The following is a 19,811-nucleotide window of genomic DNA, read 5'->3' as shown; positions in this document are numbered from 1 at the left end:
CGACTAGAGCTAATCAATGAATTTGGTAAAGTTGCAGGATACAAAATTAATGCACAGAAATCTCTTGTATTCCTATACACTAATGATGAAAAATCTGAAAGTGAAATTAAGAAAACACTCCCATTTACTACTGCAACATAAAGAATAAAATACCTAGTAATAAACCTATCTAGGGAGACAAAAGACCTGTATGCAGAAAACTATAAGACACTGATGAAAGGAATTAAAGATGATACAAACAGATGGAGAGATATACCATGTTCTTGGATTGGAAGAATCAATATTATGAAAATGACTATATTCCCAAAGTAATCTACAGATTCAATGCAATCCCTATCAAATTACCAATGGCATTTTTAACAGAACTAGAACAAAAAATCTTAAAATTTGTATGGAGACACAAAACACCCCAAATAGCCAAAGCATTCTCGAGGGGAAAAAACGGAGCTGGAGGAATCAGACTCCTGGACTTCCGACTATACTACAAAGCTACAGTAATCAAGACAATATGGTACTGGCACAAAAACAGAAATATAGATCAATGGAACAGGATAGAAAGCCCAGAGATAAACCCACGCACCTACAGTCAACTAATCTATGACAAGGGAGGCAAGGATATACAATGGAGAAAAGACAGTCTCTTCAGTAACTGGTGCTGGGAAAACCGGACAGCTACATGTAAAAGAATGAAATTAGAACACACCCTAACACCATACACAAAAATAAACTCAAAATGGACCAAAGACCTAAATGTAAGGTCAGATACTATAAAACTCTTAGAGGAAAACATAAGCAGAACACTCTATGACATAAATCACTGCAAGATCCTTTTTGACCCACCTCCTAGAGTAATGGAAATAAAAACAAAAATAAACAAATGGGACCTAATGAAACTTAAAAGCTTTTGCACAGCAAAGGAAACTACAAACAAGACAAAAAGACAACCCTCAGAATGGGAGAAAATATTTGCAAATGAAACAACTGACAATGGATTAATCTTCAAAATATACAAGCAGCTCATGCAGCTCAATATCAAAAAAAAAAACAAGCCAATCCAAAAATGGGCAGAAGACCTAAATAGATATTTCTCCAAAGAAGATATACAGATTGCCAACAAACACATGAAAGGATGCTCAACATCACTAATCATTAGAGAAATGCAAATCAAAACTACAATGAGGTATCACCTCACACCAGTCAGAATGGCCATCATCAGAAAATCTACAAACAATAAATGCTGGAGAAGGTGTGGAGAAAAGGGAACCCTCTTGCACTGTTGGTGGGAATGTAAATTGATACAGCCACTATGGAGAACAGTATGGAGGTTCCTTAAAAAACTGAAAATAGAATTACCATATGACCCAGCAATCCCACTACTGGGCATATACCCAGAGAAAACCATAATTCAAAAAGACACATGCACCCCAATGTTCATTGCAGCACTATTTATAATAGCCAGGACATGGATGCAACCTAGATGCCCATCGACAGACAAATGGATAAAGAAGATGTGGTGCATATATACAATGGAATATTACTCAGCCATAAAAAAGAATGAAATTGGGTCATTTGTAGAGACGTGGATGGATCTAGAGACTGTCATACAGAGTAAAGTAAATCAGGAAGAGAAAAACAAATATCATATATTAACATATATGTGGAACGTAGAAAAATGGTACAGATGAACCAGTTTGCAGGGCAGAAATAGAGACACAGATGTAGAGAACAAATGTATGGACACCAAGGGGGGAAAGTGGCGGGAGGGTGGGGTGGTGGTGGGATGAATTGGGAGATTGGGATTGACATGTATACACCAATATGTATAAAATAGGTAACTAATAAGAACCTGCTGTATAAAGAAATAAAATTAGAAAAAAAAAGAAACAAATTTTTGTGTAGTACTGATATTAAGTTGATATTAATCTGAAAAATGTTATAAATTAAGATAATTATAATCCCCAGGGTAATCACTGAAAGGAAAACTCTCTAAAATATAGTAAAAGAAACAAAATCATTAAAATTGTTCACTAGTAAATATCTATTTAGCACAAAAGAAGATAGCACAAAATAAGAGAGTAAGAGTGTAACAAAAAAGGAATGACATATAAAAAACAAGTAGCAAAATATCTACTAAGTTGAGACAACTCAAATAGCTAGTAACAGCTGACTAGATAAAATGTATTCAATAGTAGGTTCATACAGCAAGTTGTTATTTCAAAAAAGGAATGCAGTACTGATACATGTTAAAACATGGGTGAACTTTGAAAAAATGATAAATGAAAGAAGCTAGTCACAAAAGGCCTCATGATGTATGATTTCATTTATATGAAATGTCCAGTGGTTACCAGGGGCTAGGAAAGGAAGAGATAAGGAGTGACTGCCATTGGTTATGGTGTTTCTTTTAGGGGTGACGACAATTCCTGAAATTAGATATTGGTGGTGGATGGAAAACTCTGTGAATGAACTAAGAAACACTGAATTGTACACTTTAAAGGAATAAATTCTATATGTAAATTATATCTCAGTATAGTGATATGAATGAAAATATAGATTTCTGATCCATTAGCATAAATGCTAATTTTAAGAGTAAGAATATACAGTGCTTTTTAGACAGAAGAAAGAGCAATGCAAATAGAAATAACTATCACACCAAAGATAGTAACCACAGTATTCAATAAAGGATTGCCAGCTAGAACTAAATAATTTATACTCTTTTCTTGGCACTTTTCACAAGAGTCTGCTTATAACTTTTCAAGTTATAAATTTTATTCTCCATTTTATTACAGTTTTAAATCTTAACCACTATATTGCACTCTCCAAGGGCAAGGATTAGATCAAATTTATGTTTCCATCTCCAGTGATACTATGTTCAATGTCTTGTGTATAGTACTTTCTCAATCCACATTTGTTGATGAATAAATGAATAATTGAATATTGTGGTATAAAAGTGCTATGAATTCTTTCCTGCTCTCTAACTCAGTGTTAGAGACTTCTAAAATTTTCATCAGGCTCTAAATAGCTTATGTTCATCAGACGTAGAGAAAGCTGAAATAACTTTTAAATTATTCAAAATGATATCAGGAGTTCTGTGAATCAGACTCATGAGCTCAAACTTACAGGGACTTGAATCACCAAGTCAAATGGATATTAATCCAGGCATTCTTCTAGGCCTGAATATAATTCTGAATTAATATGGTCATGACCCATAGATTTATATCAAACTAGTTTCATGTCAAATTAGACCCATGTGGAAATATTCAGATGGGTTTGAGAGCAAAATATTTGATCTTCCTCCTGTTTTCACAGTTTCCAGAACCTCCTGGAACTAAAACTCTTTAGATAACCCTATTAATTATTTCTAATGTTTATTTTTTATTAAAATTATTCAGATTTCTAAATAAGTGAGTTTGATGTACGCTTAGATGCTCCATTTTTAACAAAAATATGCCAAACTCATGCTTTTTAATTTGTAATTTGGATTTTTCTTGTCTCTGCATTTCTCATTCATATTTGTAAGTAGAAATTTCTTTTGATATTGAGTCCTCTAACAGAACTCAATAGTTGGATCTATATTTTCATTTAAAAATTCTTGTATAAACTTGCTTAAAAAACAATTCAATCGAACTCTTCCATTATTTAATATTGGAAATACATTACAGTTTTATATATTTATAGTTTTAAAATTTTATTTACTTTTTTATCAGCTTATTATTCACATTTCATTTGTCTTATTCCACACAGAGTAAACTGTGAATGCAGTAAAATCAAGTTTTAGCAAACAGATGAATATACTCTACATTCTCTGAACCACAATATAACAGAATAACAGCTTAATATTAAGATCTGATTTGTTAAACAGGTGTGAATTTCTCTCTCCATCCTATAGGACTGTTTTTAACATTGAAATGTAAGCGATTTCTTCTCATATTTGAAGATGAACTACACTGTGTCTTGGATAAATCTTGCTCTGGATATATGTGTATTCAAATATGCTAACTACATAACCATGTTTGTTTCTTGGCAGGGGGACATCCAGCAGTTCTTGATCATAGGTGACCCCAAAGCAGCGTATGACTACTGTGAGCATTACAGTCCAGACTGTGATTCCTCAGCACCCAAGGCTGCTCAGGCTCAGGAACCCCAGATCGATGAGGTGAGGACCGTAAGATCAAGGGCAGGTTTTCTCATTCCAATGGTCAGGACATAAGTTTGCAGTTTTGAGGCTCACCTCCATTTATTCACTTTTAATTAAACTTTACCTTGTATTTATAGTGTTTTACTATTTCTAAGAATATGTGATTTGAAGAAGATTTTTGGTGTTTGTTTCCGTCTTAAGTATTTTGTTACATAATTTCTTAAAAATACAGATACTTCACATATACTGTGTAGAGGAGCATATTTTATTTGGGGGGAGATGAGAAAAAAGATAATTTCTCAAAGATATATTTTGTCCTTAGCATTTCAGTAATTAAAACAGCCTCAAGACAAGGGTGACTATTTTCTGGTGTACTTGCCATATCCCCAGGCCTTTGGCAATTCATACAGATGAGAAAGGGACTTTAGTGCTATCTTAAAGTTGTCAGGCTGTGTTGAATATTTAGAGGGATTTTTTTTTTTTCCATTTCTGTAAGGCTATGCTACATTGATATGTAAGTTTTCTTTTTCTTGCATAAGATTTGATACAGAGAGCAATGAAATGAAAAACATTATGAACTGATTGCCGTACCTAAATATTCATATTCTTTGATTAATATTATGTCACTTTATTTGAAACTCGGGTGTGAAACCATTCTTCCAGGCTATTTTTGCAAGAAAATTCACCATAATGAAATTTGACTCTATGCTCTCTCAGACCAAAAATAAGTACATTTAAGTTAGCCATAGCAATTTTGTCAGACTTGAATATCCCAAAAAACAAAAAAATGTAGTACAGTGTATGATTTATGCAGATTTTTAGGTAAAATTCTTTAATGTGAATTTTCTGGAAATTAAAAAGCAAATACTGGAAGGAATTGAGTCTTTAGTTGGCAGCAAAACTATATTTTTATTTTTTTCTCAAGGTGAAGAGTTCTAAATTTTAGAAGGTGAGGGTGGAAGTTTAAAAGTATCAAGACTGTCCTTATGTTTGAACATAACTCAAATAGCTTTCTTCTTGACTATTAAAATACTATTAGATACCATCTTTTGAGTTCTACTATTTAGAATAGGTTAGGATCTTAATCTCTTAATTTTAATTTACTGTTATTTCTGCATGCGAATTCAATTTGGATTTTACCATTTAAGTGCTTGAAATATATTTTTTGACATTACTTTCCTTTTTAAGGTATGATAGTGAATTCTGTTGCACTGATCTTTTCCATGACTTGATATTAATGTTTTTTTAAAACAGGATAAAGTCTTAAGAAGCTAACAGGAAAGCAAATATGAGAGAAAAAAGAGAAATTACTTGGATATTTGTGTTTGCTTCTTTCACAGTTCTCAAGTGCTTCATTCTTTTTATTACCTCATGATTTATTAAAACAGTCTGTGAATTCCCTCATGATTTATTAAAACAGTCTGTGAATTCCAAGAGGATAGGTAAAATATCCATCAGGTTTTAGTGGTTTTATATCTTAGAGATTATGTGGTGATTCAATATTAAAATTTATAACATTTAGTATGCGTGCTGAAGATGGATGAGATTTATTTTGCTCTTGTTTTAAGAAAGATAAGTCTTGTTCTTTTTAGTAACAGATATAGCTCTGATTTTTGGAAGAATGAAAGTATGCATTCTTATTATATCACCTTGAGGTGTTTTATTCCCATGTTTTAATGCTACTGCATCAGGTAAGCGGAGTCATTTTAAAGCAAAATAATATTTTTAACCATTTTTATCTTAAATTCATTTAAAAGTAGACTTTCCCTTTTTGACCTTAGTTGTTGATTCATAAATTTAACATTCTGTTGATAAATCAAACTTGTTTTTGCTAGAGGCAACTGATGAGGAAAAGAGCATGCTGCTATAATAAAAGCTACATGAAAATCTGGTTGGGTGATGCAATAATAGCATTTCTTACAATTTCTATGTTGAATATGTCACAATGAAAAGTTTTTTTGAAGAATCAGCTCTCACTTTTTCCCCCAGTACTAAATTACATTGATATTTCAATAATAAGATAACTATTATATACTAATATGAAAAACACCTGGTTAACAGAATTAGTAAGCCATCCTTATATTACTTTTGAACTATAGCCATTAATACATCATTATATTACAAATATGCATTTTAATAATTGTACTACAGATGTTTTACCTATACAAAATAGGAATGCAATGTTACCAGTGAATAAAGAACATAAAGTACAAAATAGAGCATCAAACATACATGTTGTACTTTATATTGCTTAATTTACAATTAATAAATTTGTAAAATTGCATATTTATTATTCTGATTTGGATTAATAAATATGTCAATTTATTTTATAAATTAACTCAAATGTGTTTTCTTCAACTTGTGATTTTGTATAGTTCATATCCTCTAAATAACAAATTTTAATTCATTGTTAAGATTACATTTTTTATGTGTTTGCCACAGTATCGCATCATCATCATAGAGTGAAATGTAAAATGAAGATAGATTTAAACATGGTGATAATATCAAACTGTTATTCTATGTGAACTTCCACAATACCATTTATATAGCAAAGTAACTAATATTAAAATTATGATGGTCTTGTATTAAACCATCGTGTTAAATTATTCTTTTATCTTAATAAGAAATTAGATGTTAAATCTACATATGGTTCTTTCTTAATGTGCTACACAGACTACAATGCCCTTTATACAGTAGGCAATTGATGTTCTTCTTTTTAAATATATATATAAAGGATGGAAAAGGAAGAAGAAGCAAGGGAAAAACAATATTTTATAAAGAAATTTCTTACCTTAATATTTTTTGCACTCAATATTTATCATATATTCTAGTTCTCAAAGACGTTCAGATATTTACTTATGCCACTATTTTTCTAACAAACTGAATAAGAACAGACTTGACATTTCAGGAAGAAGACCCCTTCTCCTCACATACTATAACTTATGCTAGGCAACTCACAGATCATAGGTGAAATCTTTCCATCACTGCACGTCTTTTTGCATATATTCATCTGATTGATTACAAGTAGTTCTCTCTTCTTTACCTGTCTTTGAGACACCCCCAAATTCCATAGTAAGAAGGGAGAATCATCTCCAAAAATCGGTTGTAAAGCTTCGTGTAGACCAGCAAAGTGCTAAGTATATCAATATCCACCAGAAGGGGCATGTTGTTTAGATAAAGAAATAAGGAGAAGAGAAACAGTGATTCTTTTCACTGACTCCTGAATGGCTCTAAGAAAAAGATGTGCTTTAGTGCCTAAGCAGGTAAGCATGTTACTGCCTTCATTATTCTACGACCACAGCTAGTGTGGTTGATCTCCATGTGGAAAAAATTTAAATAGAGGAGAGAATTATGGAGGTTGGAAAAGGTTTCCTCCTATAAGGAAAAAAAAACATGATATAAAGATATAAAGGTAATTGGCTGCTTTGAATACCAGGCTTCATTTAAGATGCATTTAAATTGTCCATTTTTACAGTCCTTCATGCCTTTATATATTGTCTTATGTTTTTACAATTCACTGTAGATGCATATGATTCTGAAAAGTCTGCTTAATTTTAAAACTCTAAAGCATAAATTAGCCTGGCTAATCTTTTTTCATGTTTTAACTTCAAGCTGCCAGCTAGTAATTATATAAATCCACTGTTTCTTATTCCAACATGTGTGACTATAACTACGGAAAAAATTATTCATTAGACAATATTCAGTTTCCATTAATTCTTTTAATATGTATCTAAATTCAGTATTTAATTGTTTTATTTATTTAATGGTGCTATTAATACTCACTTTACCTTTTCCTAGAAATAGTCGGCATTATATCTTGCTTGCAGAGTCATGAAGAAACACAAGTGTTCAAAAAATTATATATGCATTCTTCTATTTTAACAAATTCTACTCAAATTCTAATTAGAATAAAGATTTGTTGAAGTCTTTCAATTGTATATTCAATGATAAACTATTACTGGATAGATAAAATTATGAATCAATTTCAATTAATTTAATCAAATTGAAATTTTGACAATCATAAACACTGAAAGTATGTCTATATATTTCAATATGACCTTCAGCTGAACCATCTAGAAAAGTTTCCTCTAGTGAGGGTATTTCATTAAGGGCCAGATATACCATATTGCCAGGGGGTCAGTTTTGAACATGTCTCATTATATGTCTTTGTGAAATTTGCACTCATTTGCATTGCTACATCTAATAGAGCTTTAAAATTAGAAGGCACAGTGATCACAGTTCTCTAAAAGACATGTGGTGAAGAGTTATTTTTCTGGCGCATTAAAAGGGATTTTTTGGCAATTTAAAAATACCAAGAGAGGTCCAGTTGGGATATAATTAAAATGTTACCAAATATAATACTTAGGGAGTTTCAAATAGGTTGCTTTTAGCATATATATATATATATATATATATATATATATATATATATACACACACATATATATATATACACACATGTGCATATATATAGATATATATACACATACATATATATGTATATATACACACATAAATATGTATTATACATAATAAATATATGTATACCTATATACATAAATGTATATTATACATAATAAATATATATGTATGTATATACATAAATATATATATACCTATACATAAATATATATTATAAATAATATATAAATATATATGAGTTTTAGCTTGTTGAGTTTGCTGCTTAATATCTTTTGTTATATATGATCTTAATGGATTTACAGTTATTTTAATTAAAACCAATTATTAATATATGTTTCACAATACCTATGTTGGTGTTTAAAAATTAAAATTTTGATAGAGATGTTTGGCTCTGAAGGTGAGCAAGCATGTTATTTTCCTCATCATTCAATATTAAGGATTGTATTGCATATCCCTCTACTGAGAAACATACCTCTTTCTCCTAAATTTTTTTTTAATACAGAATAATCTAGTATTCCATTTTTCAGTTTGAGCTACATTTACATGGTTTAAGGTATCTAAGTGTTATGCTCTTTCTTCAATAGAAAAAATGCAGTATTTGTAAAACTGAAATGTATTAATTATAAACAGATCTAATTTTGAATCTTTTACTGGTTCACAAGTATTCTGTGCTCATTTTGATCTTAAATAAGTCTATAGCAAATTAGTTATTTCTGAATAAACGTTAGACTGTATTTTTCCATCAGTTCCAGTATTCCAAATAAAATATAGACTCATTTCATGTTACTCTGTTCCCTTTCGTTCCTCTCCCCTTTCCATATCATAATAGATATGAAAATTCTTTCATACTTGGGAAGACTATTCTCCATACTTTTATTTTTAAACATGTAGTTTAATGGAAAAAAAAAGTACCCATTGAAATTGTTGTAAGATAAAGGAGCCTTATGTAGCAATTTTTACAAATTAAAATTAACATGACTATTTAACAACTATGTCCAAGTATGTAATTGCTATGTTTGAATTAATGTTCAACAATTAAAAGTTTGAATTAATATTCTAAACTTTTAATTTCCTCACAATCCTAACCACTATTCTGCTCTTAGAAAACCTGCTTTGCCACTATGTTATTATACTCTGTATAAGACAGTATTACTTCTTGTAACCCGAAGTAATATTTAAATAACAGTATTTCCTTGTCTCTTAACTCTTACTGGTAAAAGTTAAGAACATGATTACCATTTTGTTAATAGTATTGCCTGCAACTAACAAAATTGCCTGATATTTTTTCCTTTGCGATGTAGTATGCACCTGAGGATATAATGGAATATGACTATGAGTATGGGGAAGCAGAATATAAAGAGGCTGAAAGTGTAACAGAAATTCCCACTGTAACTGAGGAGACAATAGCGCAAACAGAGGTAAAAGCAAAGTAGCGCCTTTGTGTGTGGTGTCCTGCTGTTTGTCATCCTGTGGTTCCTTATGTCCACTTTTCCTCAAACTTATCATAAACCTTTTATGCATCTGATTTCTATGACCTGATAACTGTGATTTTTATTTGACAGTAGCTGTCCTGAAGGAATGATGCCCGGTTTGCTTTGCTTATCCTTCCTTTCATCCATGCTCTTTATTTCCCTTTTCATTTTATTTATGTTTTCCATTCCATCTTTCACCACATTTTACAGAAAAAGAAATTCAATTTCAAAATGAAGACGAAGACAGTGGCCACTAACTCAAAGGAAAAGTCCAAAAAGTTTACACCCCCTAAATCTGAAAAATTTGCAACCAAGAAGAAGAAAAGTTATCAAGCGGCAGCAAAAGCCAAGATAGGGGTAAAGGTAGCAAAGAAAAAGCAATCAAGATCTCTCCTAGATAAGCTGGAAGATCTCTGATGATGAGTCATTGTCCTAACCCAACTAGATAAATACTCATTTGGCTAATACGATACCCCAGTTAAATCATGATTTCCATAGATTTTGGATTACCTTACATTTTTACTAATTGCTTTTCTTTTGAATTTACTATTAGGCAAATATTGTTGATGATTTTCAAGAATACAACTATGGAACAGAAAGTTACCAGACAGAAGCTCCTAGGCGTGTATCTGGACAAAATGAGGTAATGCTCATAGACAGCATTAAATTTTTAAAATGTGTAATATTTCTTGATATATTTCACTCTGGAAGAATCTATAACCTCTGAAAAGTTTGACATTTTTATTCTTTTACTGAGGTAAGAGAAACAATAGAATTGGCTCACTATTACTAAAAACAGTTCATTTAAAATTAATGTCAATTCAGGTTTTGCATGACTCTTTGCTTCATGCAAATGCTAAATTGATCAAACTGAATTGGCTGCTATCATTTTCTTGATTCCTCCTGGGATTGAGCAAGCTTCTCAAAGTGTTGTGATTAAGGGTATTCACAACATGACCCTTCTGTGAGGAGGAGAATCCTCTAAAGTAACAACTGTATCATCAAATGATACAATTAGAATTTACTCCATCTGACCAATAATCATGCATTTTTATGACACAAATATTTTGAGAAAATATAGTCTTAGTTGGTTTTAATGGCTATTTGCATTTTCAGACTTAATTATGGTTAAAATATTATATCTTAACCTTTCCCAGTCCTTTCTATGAAAATGTTTAAGTACATACAGGTACAAATAGAACAATATTCCTGAATTTCATACTATGCATATATTCTGATTATGAAAAAATAAGTATACAATTCAATTTAACTGTTAAATTCCTGTCACCTGGTATGAGGAATACCTGAATCATTTTAGTTATTAAAAATTTATATAACATGTGTCCCAGTGAGGCAAATTAACTCAGTGAGACTTTACATGCAAACACATAATTTAGAATAATAACATTTTAGGGTAAGAACTGATTTCAAGTTTCATCTAGTCCAAAATAATCATTTTCCAAAAATGGTTATCTTGATTCAAGATGTTTATTTATATACCCAAATTCATTCATCTTTTTCTCAGATCTATGAACATAGTAATATTCTGATCCCAGATGATATGCACCCCCTAATGATAGTATATACTCATTGTTTAAGAATATAAAAATATTATGGTTATTGGACATTTTATTTTAGTTAACAATCACTAAATTAATCATTTAGCCACATTTTTCATTCACATGACTTTATGTAACACTACTTATTATTCAATATTGTTCTATCATCTAGATTCACTATGCTATAGCAAACAAGTTATTTATGAAATTCAAAAGTAGCAAGATAAATTATTTAATTTGAACCTCGTCAAAATCATATGGCCCCTAATTACCTAATAAATATCATTAAGATTTATGCTATTAATGAGGAATTATTTATGAAAAAAGGAAATTATACTAGCTTTATTTTTCTGTATCTCTGAGATAGTATTTTTGATATAATTTTTACTTTTAAGTGAATAGTCTCATACTCTTTATGAGACTATACAGTGATATATTCTATTGTATTAAATTCTGAGGACTCTAATTTATATTTTATTTGCTGTAAAGAACTCTTTGGTGATATAATACTTCCCTACATTCTAGATACTCTGCATAAATATTGCAATGATAAATCTCAATATTGGCATTAATATTTTATTTTTTGGATTGAGAGTCAAACTTACATGGCTTTTCTGGTAGCAATTATATTTCATTATGAGGTTCTGTGAGATCTGAAAATTAAGCAAAGCTTTAACTATATATTTTCTATATGTACATATATATATTATTCAAGTCGAACTATAAAGTAAATATCAATTGCATAACAAGTTTTTTCCAATGGAACAAGCAAATACACATGTTGAATCTATGTGAATATTTGCAGTTTATTGGCAAAAGTTCTTTGAAAGCAATATTTCCTTGTACATACCAATGTACAAAAATATTTCTTTCAATAATGCTGAAAGGCTGTCTTTCCCAGCTTTCAGACTTGCTTGAGTAGTATTCAGACCACTTCCTGTCACATTCCATCAAACTGTAATTGCAAATGCTTACCTTGCTTTACTAACAGTAAACTTCATGTTCTCCAATTCCTTGCGACTTAAATTAATAGCCAAATCCGGTTGAAGAAGTATTTACTGAAGAATATCTAACTGGAGAGGATTATGATTCCCAGAGGAAAAATTCTGAGGATATGCTATATGAAAACAAAGAAATAGACGGCAGGGACTCTGATCTTCTGGTAGATGGAGATTTAGGCGAATATGATTTTTATGACTATAAAGAATATGAAGATAAACCAACAAGCCCCACTAATGAAGAATTTGGTCCAGGTGTTCCAGCAGAAACAGATATCACAGAAACAAGTGTAAGTCAGTATTCTGCTCTGTGTCCATGTATGTCTTATTTCTGGAGTATTTTCGTGTTCATCTTGATGTCTTTTCAGGTTTAAAATGTAGGTTATGTTCTTATATAAATTATGAATATTTATCACTACTAGGATACCTTGATAGATTCTTCCTCATGGGGATCTTCAGCAGTTGTATCTCAGGCCACACTACTGGAGTCTTCATTTGAAAGAATAATCTTTCATAGAGTTGCATCCAAGTTTTCTTGGCATTGTCATTCTGGGTACTAAGACTATTTTCTAATTTTTAGACTGTTTTATTTATTTTTCTTTTCTGGTGATGCTCAGGAATGCACCATATTAATTATCATTTTATCATTATAATTATTATTATTTAACCTTTTGAACCCCTTCACCCATTTCTTCCCTCCACCTCTATTTTGTTGAATTTAATTTGATGACACTTTTTGCTTAGTGCCTTGGAATAATAATGAGGTCGACAGATATCTTTATCTTTTTATAATATGTCCTTAAGAAACAATTGTTCAATCTCATTCAAGATTTAGCATTAATGTTCATTGTGTTTCCCTTTGTATATTTTCAGTATTTAAAACTTTAATAGGTTTCTATGTTAAAAAACACATTTTAATAGATTGTTTTAAATGCACTTAGATGATTAAATGATCTTTTAAAAATACTTAAATGGCCTTATTTACTTAAAGACAGGCTGCTTGAATTTTTCACTCAACAGATAAATGGCCATGGTGCATACGGAGAAAAAGGACAGAAAGGAGAGCCAGCAGTAGTTGAACCTGTAAGTACTGGTATGAATACATTGTAATAGTACCATTGAAAATTCTAATGTCCATATGTTTATAATGCCACAAGTAATGAGTTATTAAGGCCAGTTCTGGCAAGTAGAATTTCAATAAACCAAAAAAATATAGAGATACAGAATTTTGGAATTTGAAACTAACCGACAATGTTTTAGTCTAATTCTCTCATTTTAAAACTAAGAAACCTAAGACCCAAAGGGTTCAAATGTTTGGTGGTTGAGATATGACCAGACTTTACCTCTTCTATTTTCCAGTCCAGTGATTTTCTCCTCTAATTGCTATAACTTAACATTATTAGAAATATATTATTTGACATAGTACTTATTTGTTTCATATTCAAATCACATCATGTAATAATATGAAAACGTTCTTTTTAAAATTTGTTTCCTTTTCTTCCATTGGAAAAAATCTTCAAATCACTTCAAAAGTGATTTGAAGATTTATATTAATGTTACTACCACTCAAGATATTGGTAAGAAGCAAATTCTTACTGGAAGTCAATTTTACTGTTGTTCTCCCTAATCAGCAATTTGGGAAAAGTATTGCATTAGAACTAAAGGAAGTATGTTTAACTATTTGCCTCATGCTAATGAAAATCATTTCAGGAACTGCAAGGACATAAAATTTTTATAAAAGATGGAGGAGATAAAGATTAAAAAGATGCATCTCTAAGAACATTGTTGTCTGTTTATTACTCCAAAATCTGAGAAAACACATCATATGCTCACCAAAGTCTTTAAAAATATTTTTTCTGAATAAATTTGTCCTTGTTATGAAAATTTACATCCAACTTTTTAAATGACAAGACAGTTTTCAGCAGTAGAATCATAAACTTTCTAGAATTGGGTTCTTATCCTGAAATAGTATTCTATTCTCTTGTCTTTTTAAGAACTTATATTTATGTCCAGTTCTTTAACATGGACTTTTCTCCCCTTTCCCTGAGTTAAAGTGCTTAGGTGCCACTTTCTTCCATCCTTTCATTCACACAGCAAATATTTATCAGGTTCTTGCTTTGTGCCCAGCATTATTCTGGGTGCTAGGGAAAACTTGATTAAATGTCTTTGCCCTTTTGGGGAGCACTTAGCATATTCTCTTTGTAATATTACTTATCTGAATATTTATTTCCTTGCTAATTAGTTCACAGATTTTCTCAGGACAGGGATTATGTCTTCTATCATTTTTAATTTCCTCCCTTCCCTGTGCAAAAATGCTTGTAATTGTTTTATATGTAGGAACAGATAATTTACCTTTTAAAATGCAATGATGTGGTGCTTTCTAAGAGCCAATTAGATAAGAAGTTAGGGGTTACTGCCCTAGTAATGACTCTATCTTTTTTAACTGTAGGGCATGCTTATTGAAGGACCACCAGGGCCAGCAGGACCTGCGGTATGTAAATGTTTTAAGATTATTTTTGTCTTGATTTTTTTAATAATCAGATATAAGATTTCTATTACACTGTTGAATTTATACATTTTAGACTAATTTGAGTATTGAATTATAGAGGCAAATACTTGGTCAGAGGACCCGGTGGCCTTGAATCACTTTCTGATTTGGCTATCCAAATGATATTCTTTTGAGAGCTATGAAATTAAATTTTGTTTTAAATATTTTTGTTGCTTAAATATCTCTGACTTTTCTAATCTCATCTTCAACTTTGTGCCTGAAAGTTATAAAAGTAAAAAATAGCCCTCTTTTTTTTTTTTTTAAAGGTATAGATATATCTCAAAGAATAGAGCTGAGAATTCTAAGTGGACTGTAGCTGCCTTATCTGTACTTCTGAATGGAGTGACTATCAGCTTCCATTGTCATTTCCTAATAAGGCTAATGTTACTCATCAGGGTGTCTTTATTGTCAGGTAGTTGTACTGATCTGACTTTGTAAGAAATCTTCTTTCCTTTGTGGAATTAATTAAATTCTTGTCATGTGAAATAAATATATTATACTGATGCCTTTAAATACTTTTACCCATAAAGAATATAAATGATTTCTACATTTCAACTTCACTGTCACATTTTTGCAGTCTAATTGAATGAGTATAACATTTCTTCAGTAAGAACTGGGAACCAACTTCCACCTCAGGGACTGTACATTGGCAGGATTTCCTTTCCTGTTCTTCCTTGGAATGTCTGTCTCTACCCTGAGAGCAGCCTCGTAGAGGAAGAGTTGAGCTAGCTACAAAGTGGTCCCTATATGTTCTCTTTTTATGGGAAGATAAATAGGGCAATTGTTTGGGAGAAGAGTGTTTATTTATGAATACGAGTTCTTCTTTGATTTTGGTAGGATGAATTTGCCTGAATACTAATGAAATCAGGAATCTAACTCAAATCATGGTTTATTTCTCTGTAGGGTATTATGGGTCCTCCAGGTCTACAAGGCCCCACTGGACCCCCTGGTGACCCTGGCGAGAGGGTAAGTGAAGGGACTCATAACAAAAGAATGCAACATATATGAAAAGAATTAAAATATATTCTACAGGTTTAACATATTATTCTCACTTGGATAACATATGAATTCAGTGTTGTGCAAAATTTTGTTTAACTTTTCTAACTATAAGTTTAAAAGTGAGGTGAAAGAATGTGCATTTATCTATGTTATAATTAGTAAGAAAATTTTTTATTTTTAATCAATTTCCATTTTGATATGAACCCAATACATTAGATTAAGTTCTTCCTTTTGAGTTCAGACATATTTACCAGGAACTCTCATGACTAGTTGAATACTGATAGAATGAATTAATAAGGTTGCATCCTAATTTGAAGATCACATCCTGGGTCACATGGTGAAATAGACCATTTGCGTTAAGTCTATTGAAACTCTTCTTGTAAAATCCCTTTTTTTCTCCTTCCTTGAGTAGCCAATAAACTTGTACATTATTTAAATTATATACAACTACTGCAATGAAATACAATCCTCTCTAGGTATACTTACTAAAAGGAGATTAACCAAGGAGTAGAGGACAAACACAAAGTAGATAATGTAGACTTATGGTACTCAAAGTCATTCTGTTTCTAATTATTTTGTTTATTGATTAATTTTGATGATTTTATTTACTTCCCTAGGGTCCCCCAGGACGTCCTGGTCTACCAGGGGCTGATGGTTTACCTGGTCCTCCTGGTACCATGTTAGTGTTACCGGTATGTTTTTTATAGTTATAAAGATGACCCAATGTTTTGTCAACCTACTGCTGACAAATATTGCGGAACCATATTATAGATCAATCAAAAAACAATTGTATGAGGTAGAGATACTTGAAATGAAGCAGCCTTTAGAAATTGTGATAAATTTTGCTAAAACAAAATTCTGGTAAATATTTATTTCTGCAGTAGAACTAAGGCTTTATTATTTCATTATATTTTTTGACAACAAATCTTAGAGGATTTTCTTAATATTTTTAATCATGTGCTTTATCCTGAGTCATATGAGTAACATGCATTTCATGTATTAACATAAAGTTAATATGCTATTTACCACCATATAGACAGGAACTAATACTTTTTAAATACGATATATCTATAGTGTTATTATTCATTGTCCAAAAATTATTTGTTTTACCTTAAGATTGCTTTTTAAAGTTGCCCAAAAAAATTAATATTGTTAAAATGGCCATACGACCCAAAGCAATCTAGATTTAATGCAACCTCTATCAAATTAACCTTGACATTTTTCACAGAACTAGAACAAAAAATCCTAAAATGTATATGGAACCATAAAAGACCCAGAATTGCCAAAGCAATCCTTAGGAAAAAGAACAAAGCTGGAGGCATAACCCTCCCAGAATTCAGACAATATTACAAAGCCACGGTAATCAAAGCAGCATGGTATTGGCACAAAAACAGACATATGGATCAATGGAACAGAGTAGAGAGCCCAGAAATAAACCCACACACCTATGGTCAATTAATCTTTGACAAAGGAGGCAAGAATATACAATGGGGAAAAGATGATCTTTTTAGCAAGGGGTGTTGGGAAAGTTGGAGAGCCCCATGTAAATCAATGAAGTTAGAACACACCCTCACACCATACACAAAAATAAACTCAAAATGGCTTAAAGACTTAAATATAAGACATGACACCATAAAACTTCTAGAAGAGAACATAGGCAAAACATTCTTTGACATAAATCATAGCAATGTTTTCTTGGGTCAGTCTTCCAAGGTACTAGAAATAAAAGCAAAACTAAACAAATGGGACCTAATCAAGTTTATAAGCTTTTGCACAGCAAAGGAAACCATAAACAAAACAAAAAGACAACCAACAGACTGGGAGAAAATACTTGCAAAAGATGCGACCATCAAGGACTTAATTTCCAAAATATACAAACATCTCATCCAGCTCAGTAACAACAAAAACAAAAAAAAACCAATCAAAAAATGGGCAGAAGACCTAAATAAACATTTCTCCAAAGAAGACATACAGATGGTCAATAGGCACAAGAAGAGATGCTAAACATTGCTAATTATTAGAGAAGTGTAAATCCAATCTACAATGAGGTATCAACTCACGCCAGTCAGAATGGCCATCATTAAAAAGACTACAAATAATAAATGCTGCAGAGGGTGTGGAGAAAAGGGAAACCTCCTACACTGTTAGTGGGAATGTAAATTGATGCAGCTACTATGGAAAACAGTATGGAGGTTCCTCAAAAAACTAAAAATAAAGTTAACATATGATCCAGCAGTCCCACTCCTGGGCATGTATCCACAGAATACTCAAATTTGAAAAGATACATGCACCCAATGTTCATAGCAGCTCTATTTACAATAGCCAAGACATGGAAGCAACCTAAAGGTCCAGTGACAGATGAATGGATAAAGAAGATGTGCCATATATATATATATATAATGGGATACTATTCAGCCATTAAAAAGAATGAAATTATGTCATTTGCAGCAACATGGATGAAACTAGAGATTATCATACTGGATGAAGTAAGTCAGACAGAGAAAGACAAATATCATATGATATCACTTATATGTGGAATATAAAATATGATACAAATGAACGTATTTACAAAATAGAAACAGACTCACAGACTTAGAAAACAAATCTATGCTTACCAAAGGGGAAGGGAGGGGGGAGGGATAAATTAGGAGTTTGGGATTAGCAGATACAAACTACTAAATATAAAATAGATAAACAACAAGGTCCCTCTGTATAGCACAAAGAACTATATTCAATATCTTATAATAAACCATAATGGAAAAGAATATGAAAAAGAATATAATACACATATATTCAGTACATATATATATTATATATATATATATATATATATATATATATATATATATATATAACTGAATCACTTTGCTGTACACCAGAAACTAACACAACTTTGTAAATCAACTATACTTCAATAAAAAAAATTTTTTAAATAAAGTTGCCCAAGTTCTTGTGGAAAAAATTAGTGTATTTGTTTAAATGTTATAAAGATTCAAGTAATAATAACATAGAAATTTATTCATGCTGCATTTTGAGTTAAAATTAAAAAGGAGCTTTAGCATTTTATAGAGGGATACAGAGAGGATCAGCTTCCTAGTATAATTACTTAAGAAAAGGTAAACAAACTGAATCTATCTCAAGGAAGATTTCCTCTGTGTTCACAGAGATTCCAGAAGTTTTGCTCAACAAAATAGCAGTTGATCTATAACACTACCGAACTTAGTGCATTTAGAATTTTTACAAATGAGTGAGTAGAACGGGTAGCGTTTGTGCAGGTAAAGAAATGGATGATAGCTTATTCCAGAGTTTTCAAAAATTATGGAATTTAAAATTGTAAAGGAGTCTGTAGTCTCTTCTACAAGTGGTAAATCATGGTCTAGAAAACTTCCATAATGGACAGAAAGAAAATTTTTTTAAAAATCTAGGTATCATGATTCATGATGGAGTTACCTTGGACTTTTGTAAAATCCCACCATTTTAAGTAAGTAGTTTTTAATCTAGTAATTAAGGCACCTATTTGAGAAATTCTGATTTTGAGCTTCTGTATGTTATCTTTTCTTAGTTTCGTTATGGTGGCGATGGTTCCAAAGGACCAATCATCTCTGCTCAGGAAGCTCAGGCCCAGGCCATTCTTCAGCAGGCTCGGGTAAGAAAGAATCAACATGTAGCTCCATAACC

The 19,811-nt window shown here is 31.3% G+C and overlaps 1 protein-coding gene across 1 annotated transcript in view; it reads left to right on the top strand.

Moving 5' to 3' along the window:
- COL11A1 (collagen type XI alpha 1 chain) overlaps nucleotides 1-19,811 on the top strand; it is a 208,150-nt gene that overhangs the window by 70,492 nt on the left and 117,847 nt on the right. The window contains exons 5-13 of the mRNA XM_036823722.1: nucleotides 4,025-4,153; nucleotides 9,859-9,975; nucleotides 10,583-10,672; nucleotides 12,622-12,876; nucleotides 13,607-13,669; nucleotides 15,036-15,077; nucleotides 16,038-16,100; nucleotides 16,751-16,825; nucleotides 19,696-19,779. Of these exons, the coding sequence (XP_036679617.1) occupies nucleotides 4,025-4,153; nucleotides 9,859-9,975; nucleotides 10,583-10,672; nucleotides 12,622-12,876; nucleotides 13,607-13,669; nucleotides 15,036-15,077; nucleotides 16,038-16,100; nucleotides 16,751-16,825; nucleotides 19,696-19,779 (918 nt within the window). The remainder of the gene's footprint in view (nucleotides 1-4,024; nucleotides 4,154-9,858; nucleotides 9,976-10,582; nucleotides 10,673-12,621; nucleotides 12,877-13,606; nucleotides 13,670-15,035; nucleotides 15,078-16,037; nucleotides 16,101-16,750; nucleotides 16,826-19,695; nucleotides 19,780-19,811) is intronic.

Source organism: Balaenoptera musculus, chromosome 1, assembly GCF_009873245.2.
Source record: "Balaenoptera musculus isolate JJ_BM4_2016_0621 chromosome 1, mBalMus1.pri.v3, whole genome shotgun sequence".
NCBI classification, from domain to species: Eukaryota; Metazoa; Chordata; class Mammalia; order Artiodactyla; family Balaenopteridae; genus Balaenoptera; species Balaenoptera musculus.
Note: the sequence above shows the minus strand (reverse complement) of the source record. Positions and strands in the feature narration are given on the sequence as shown.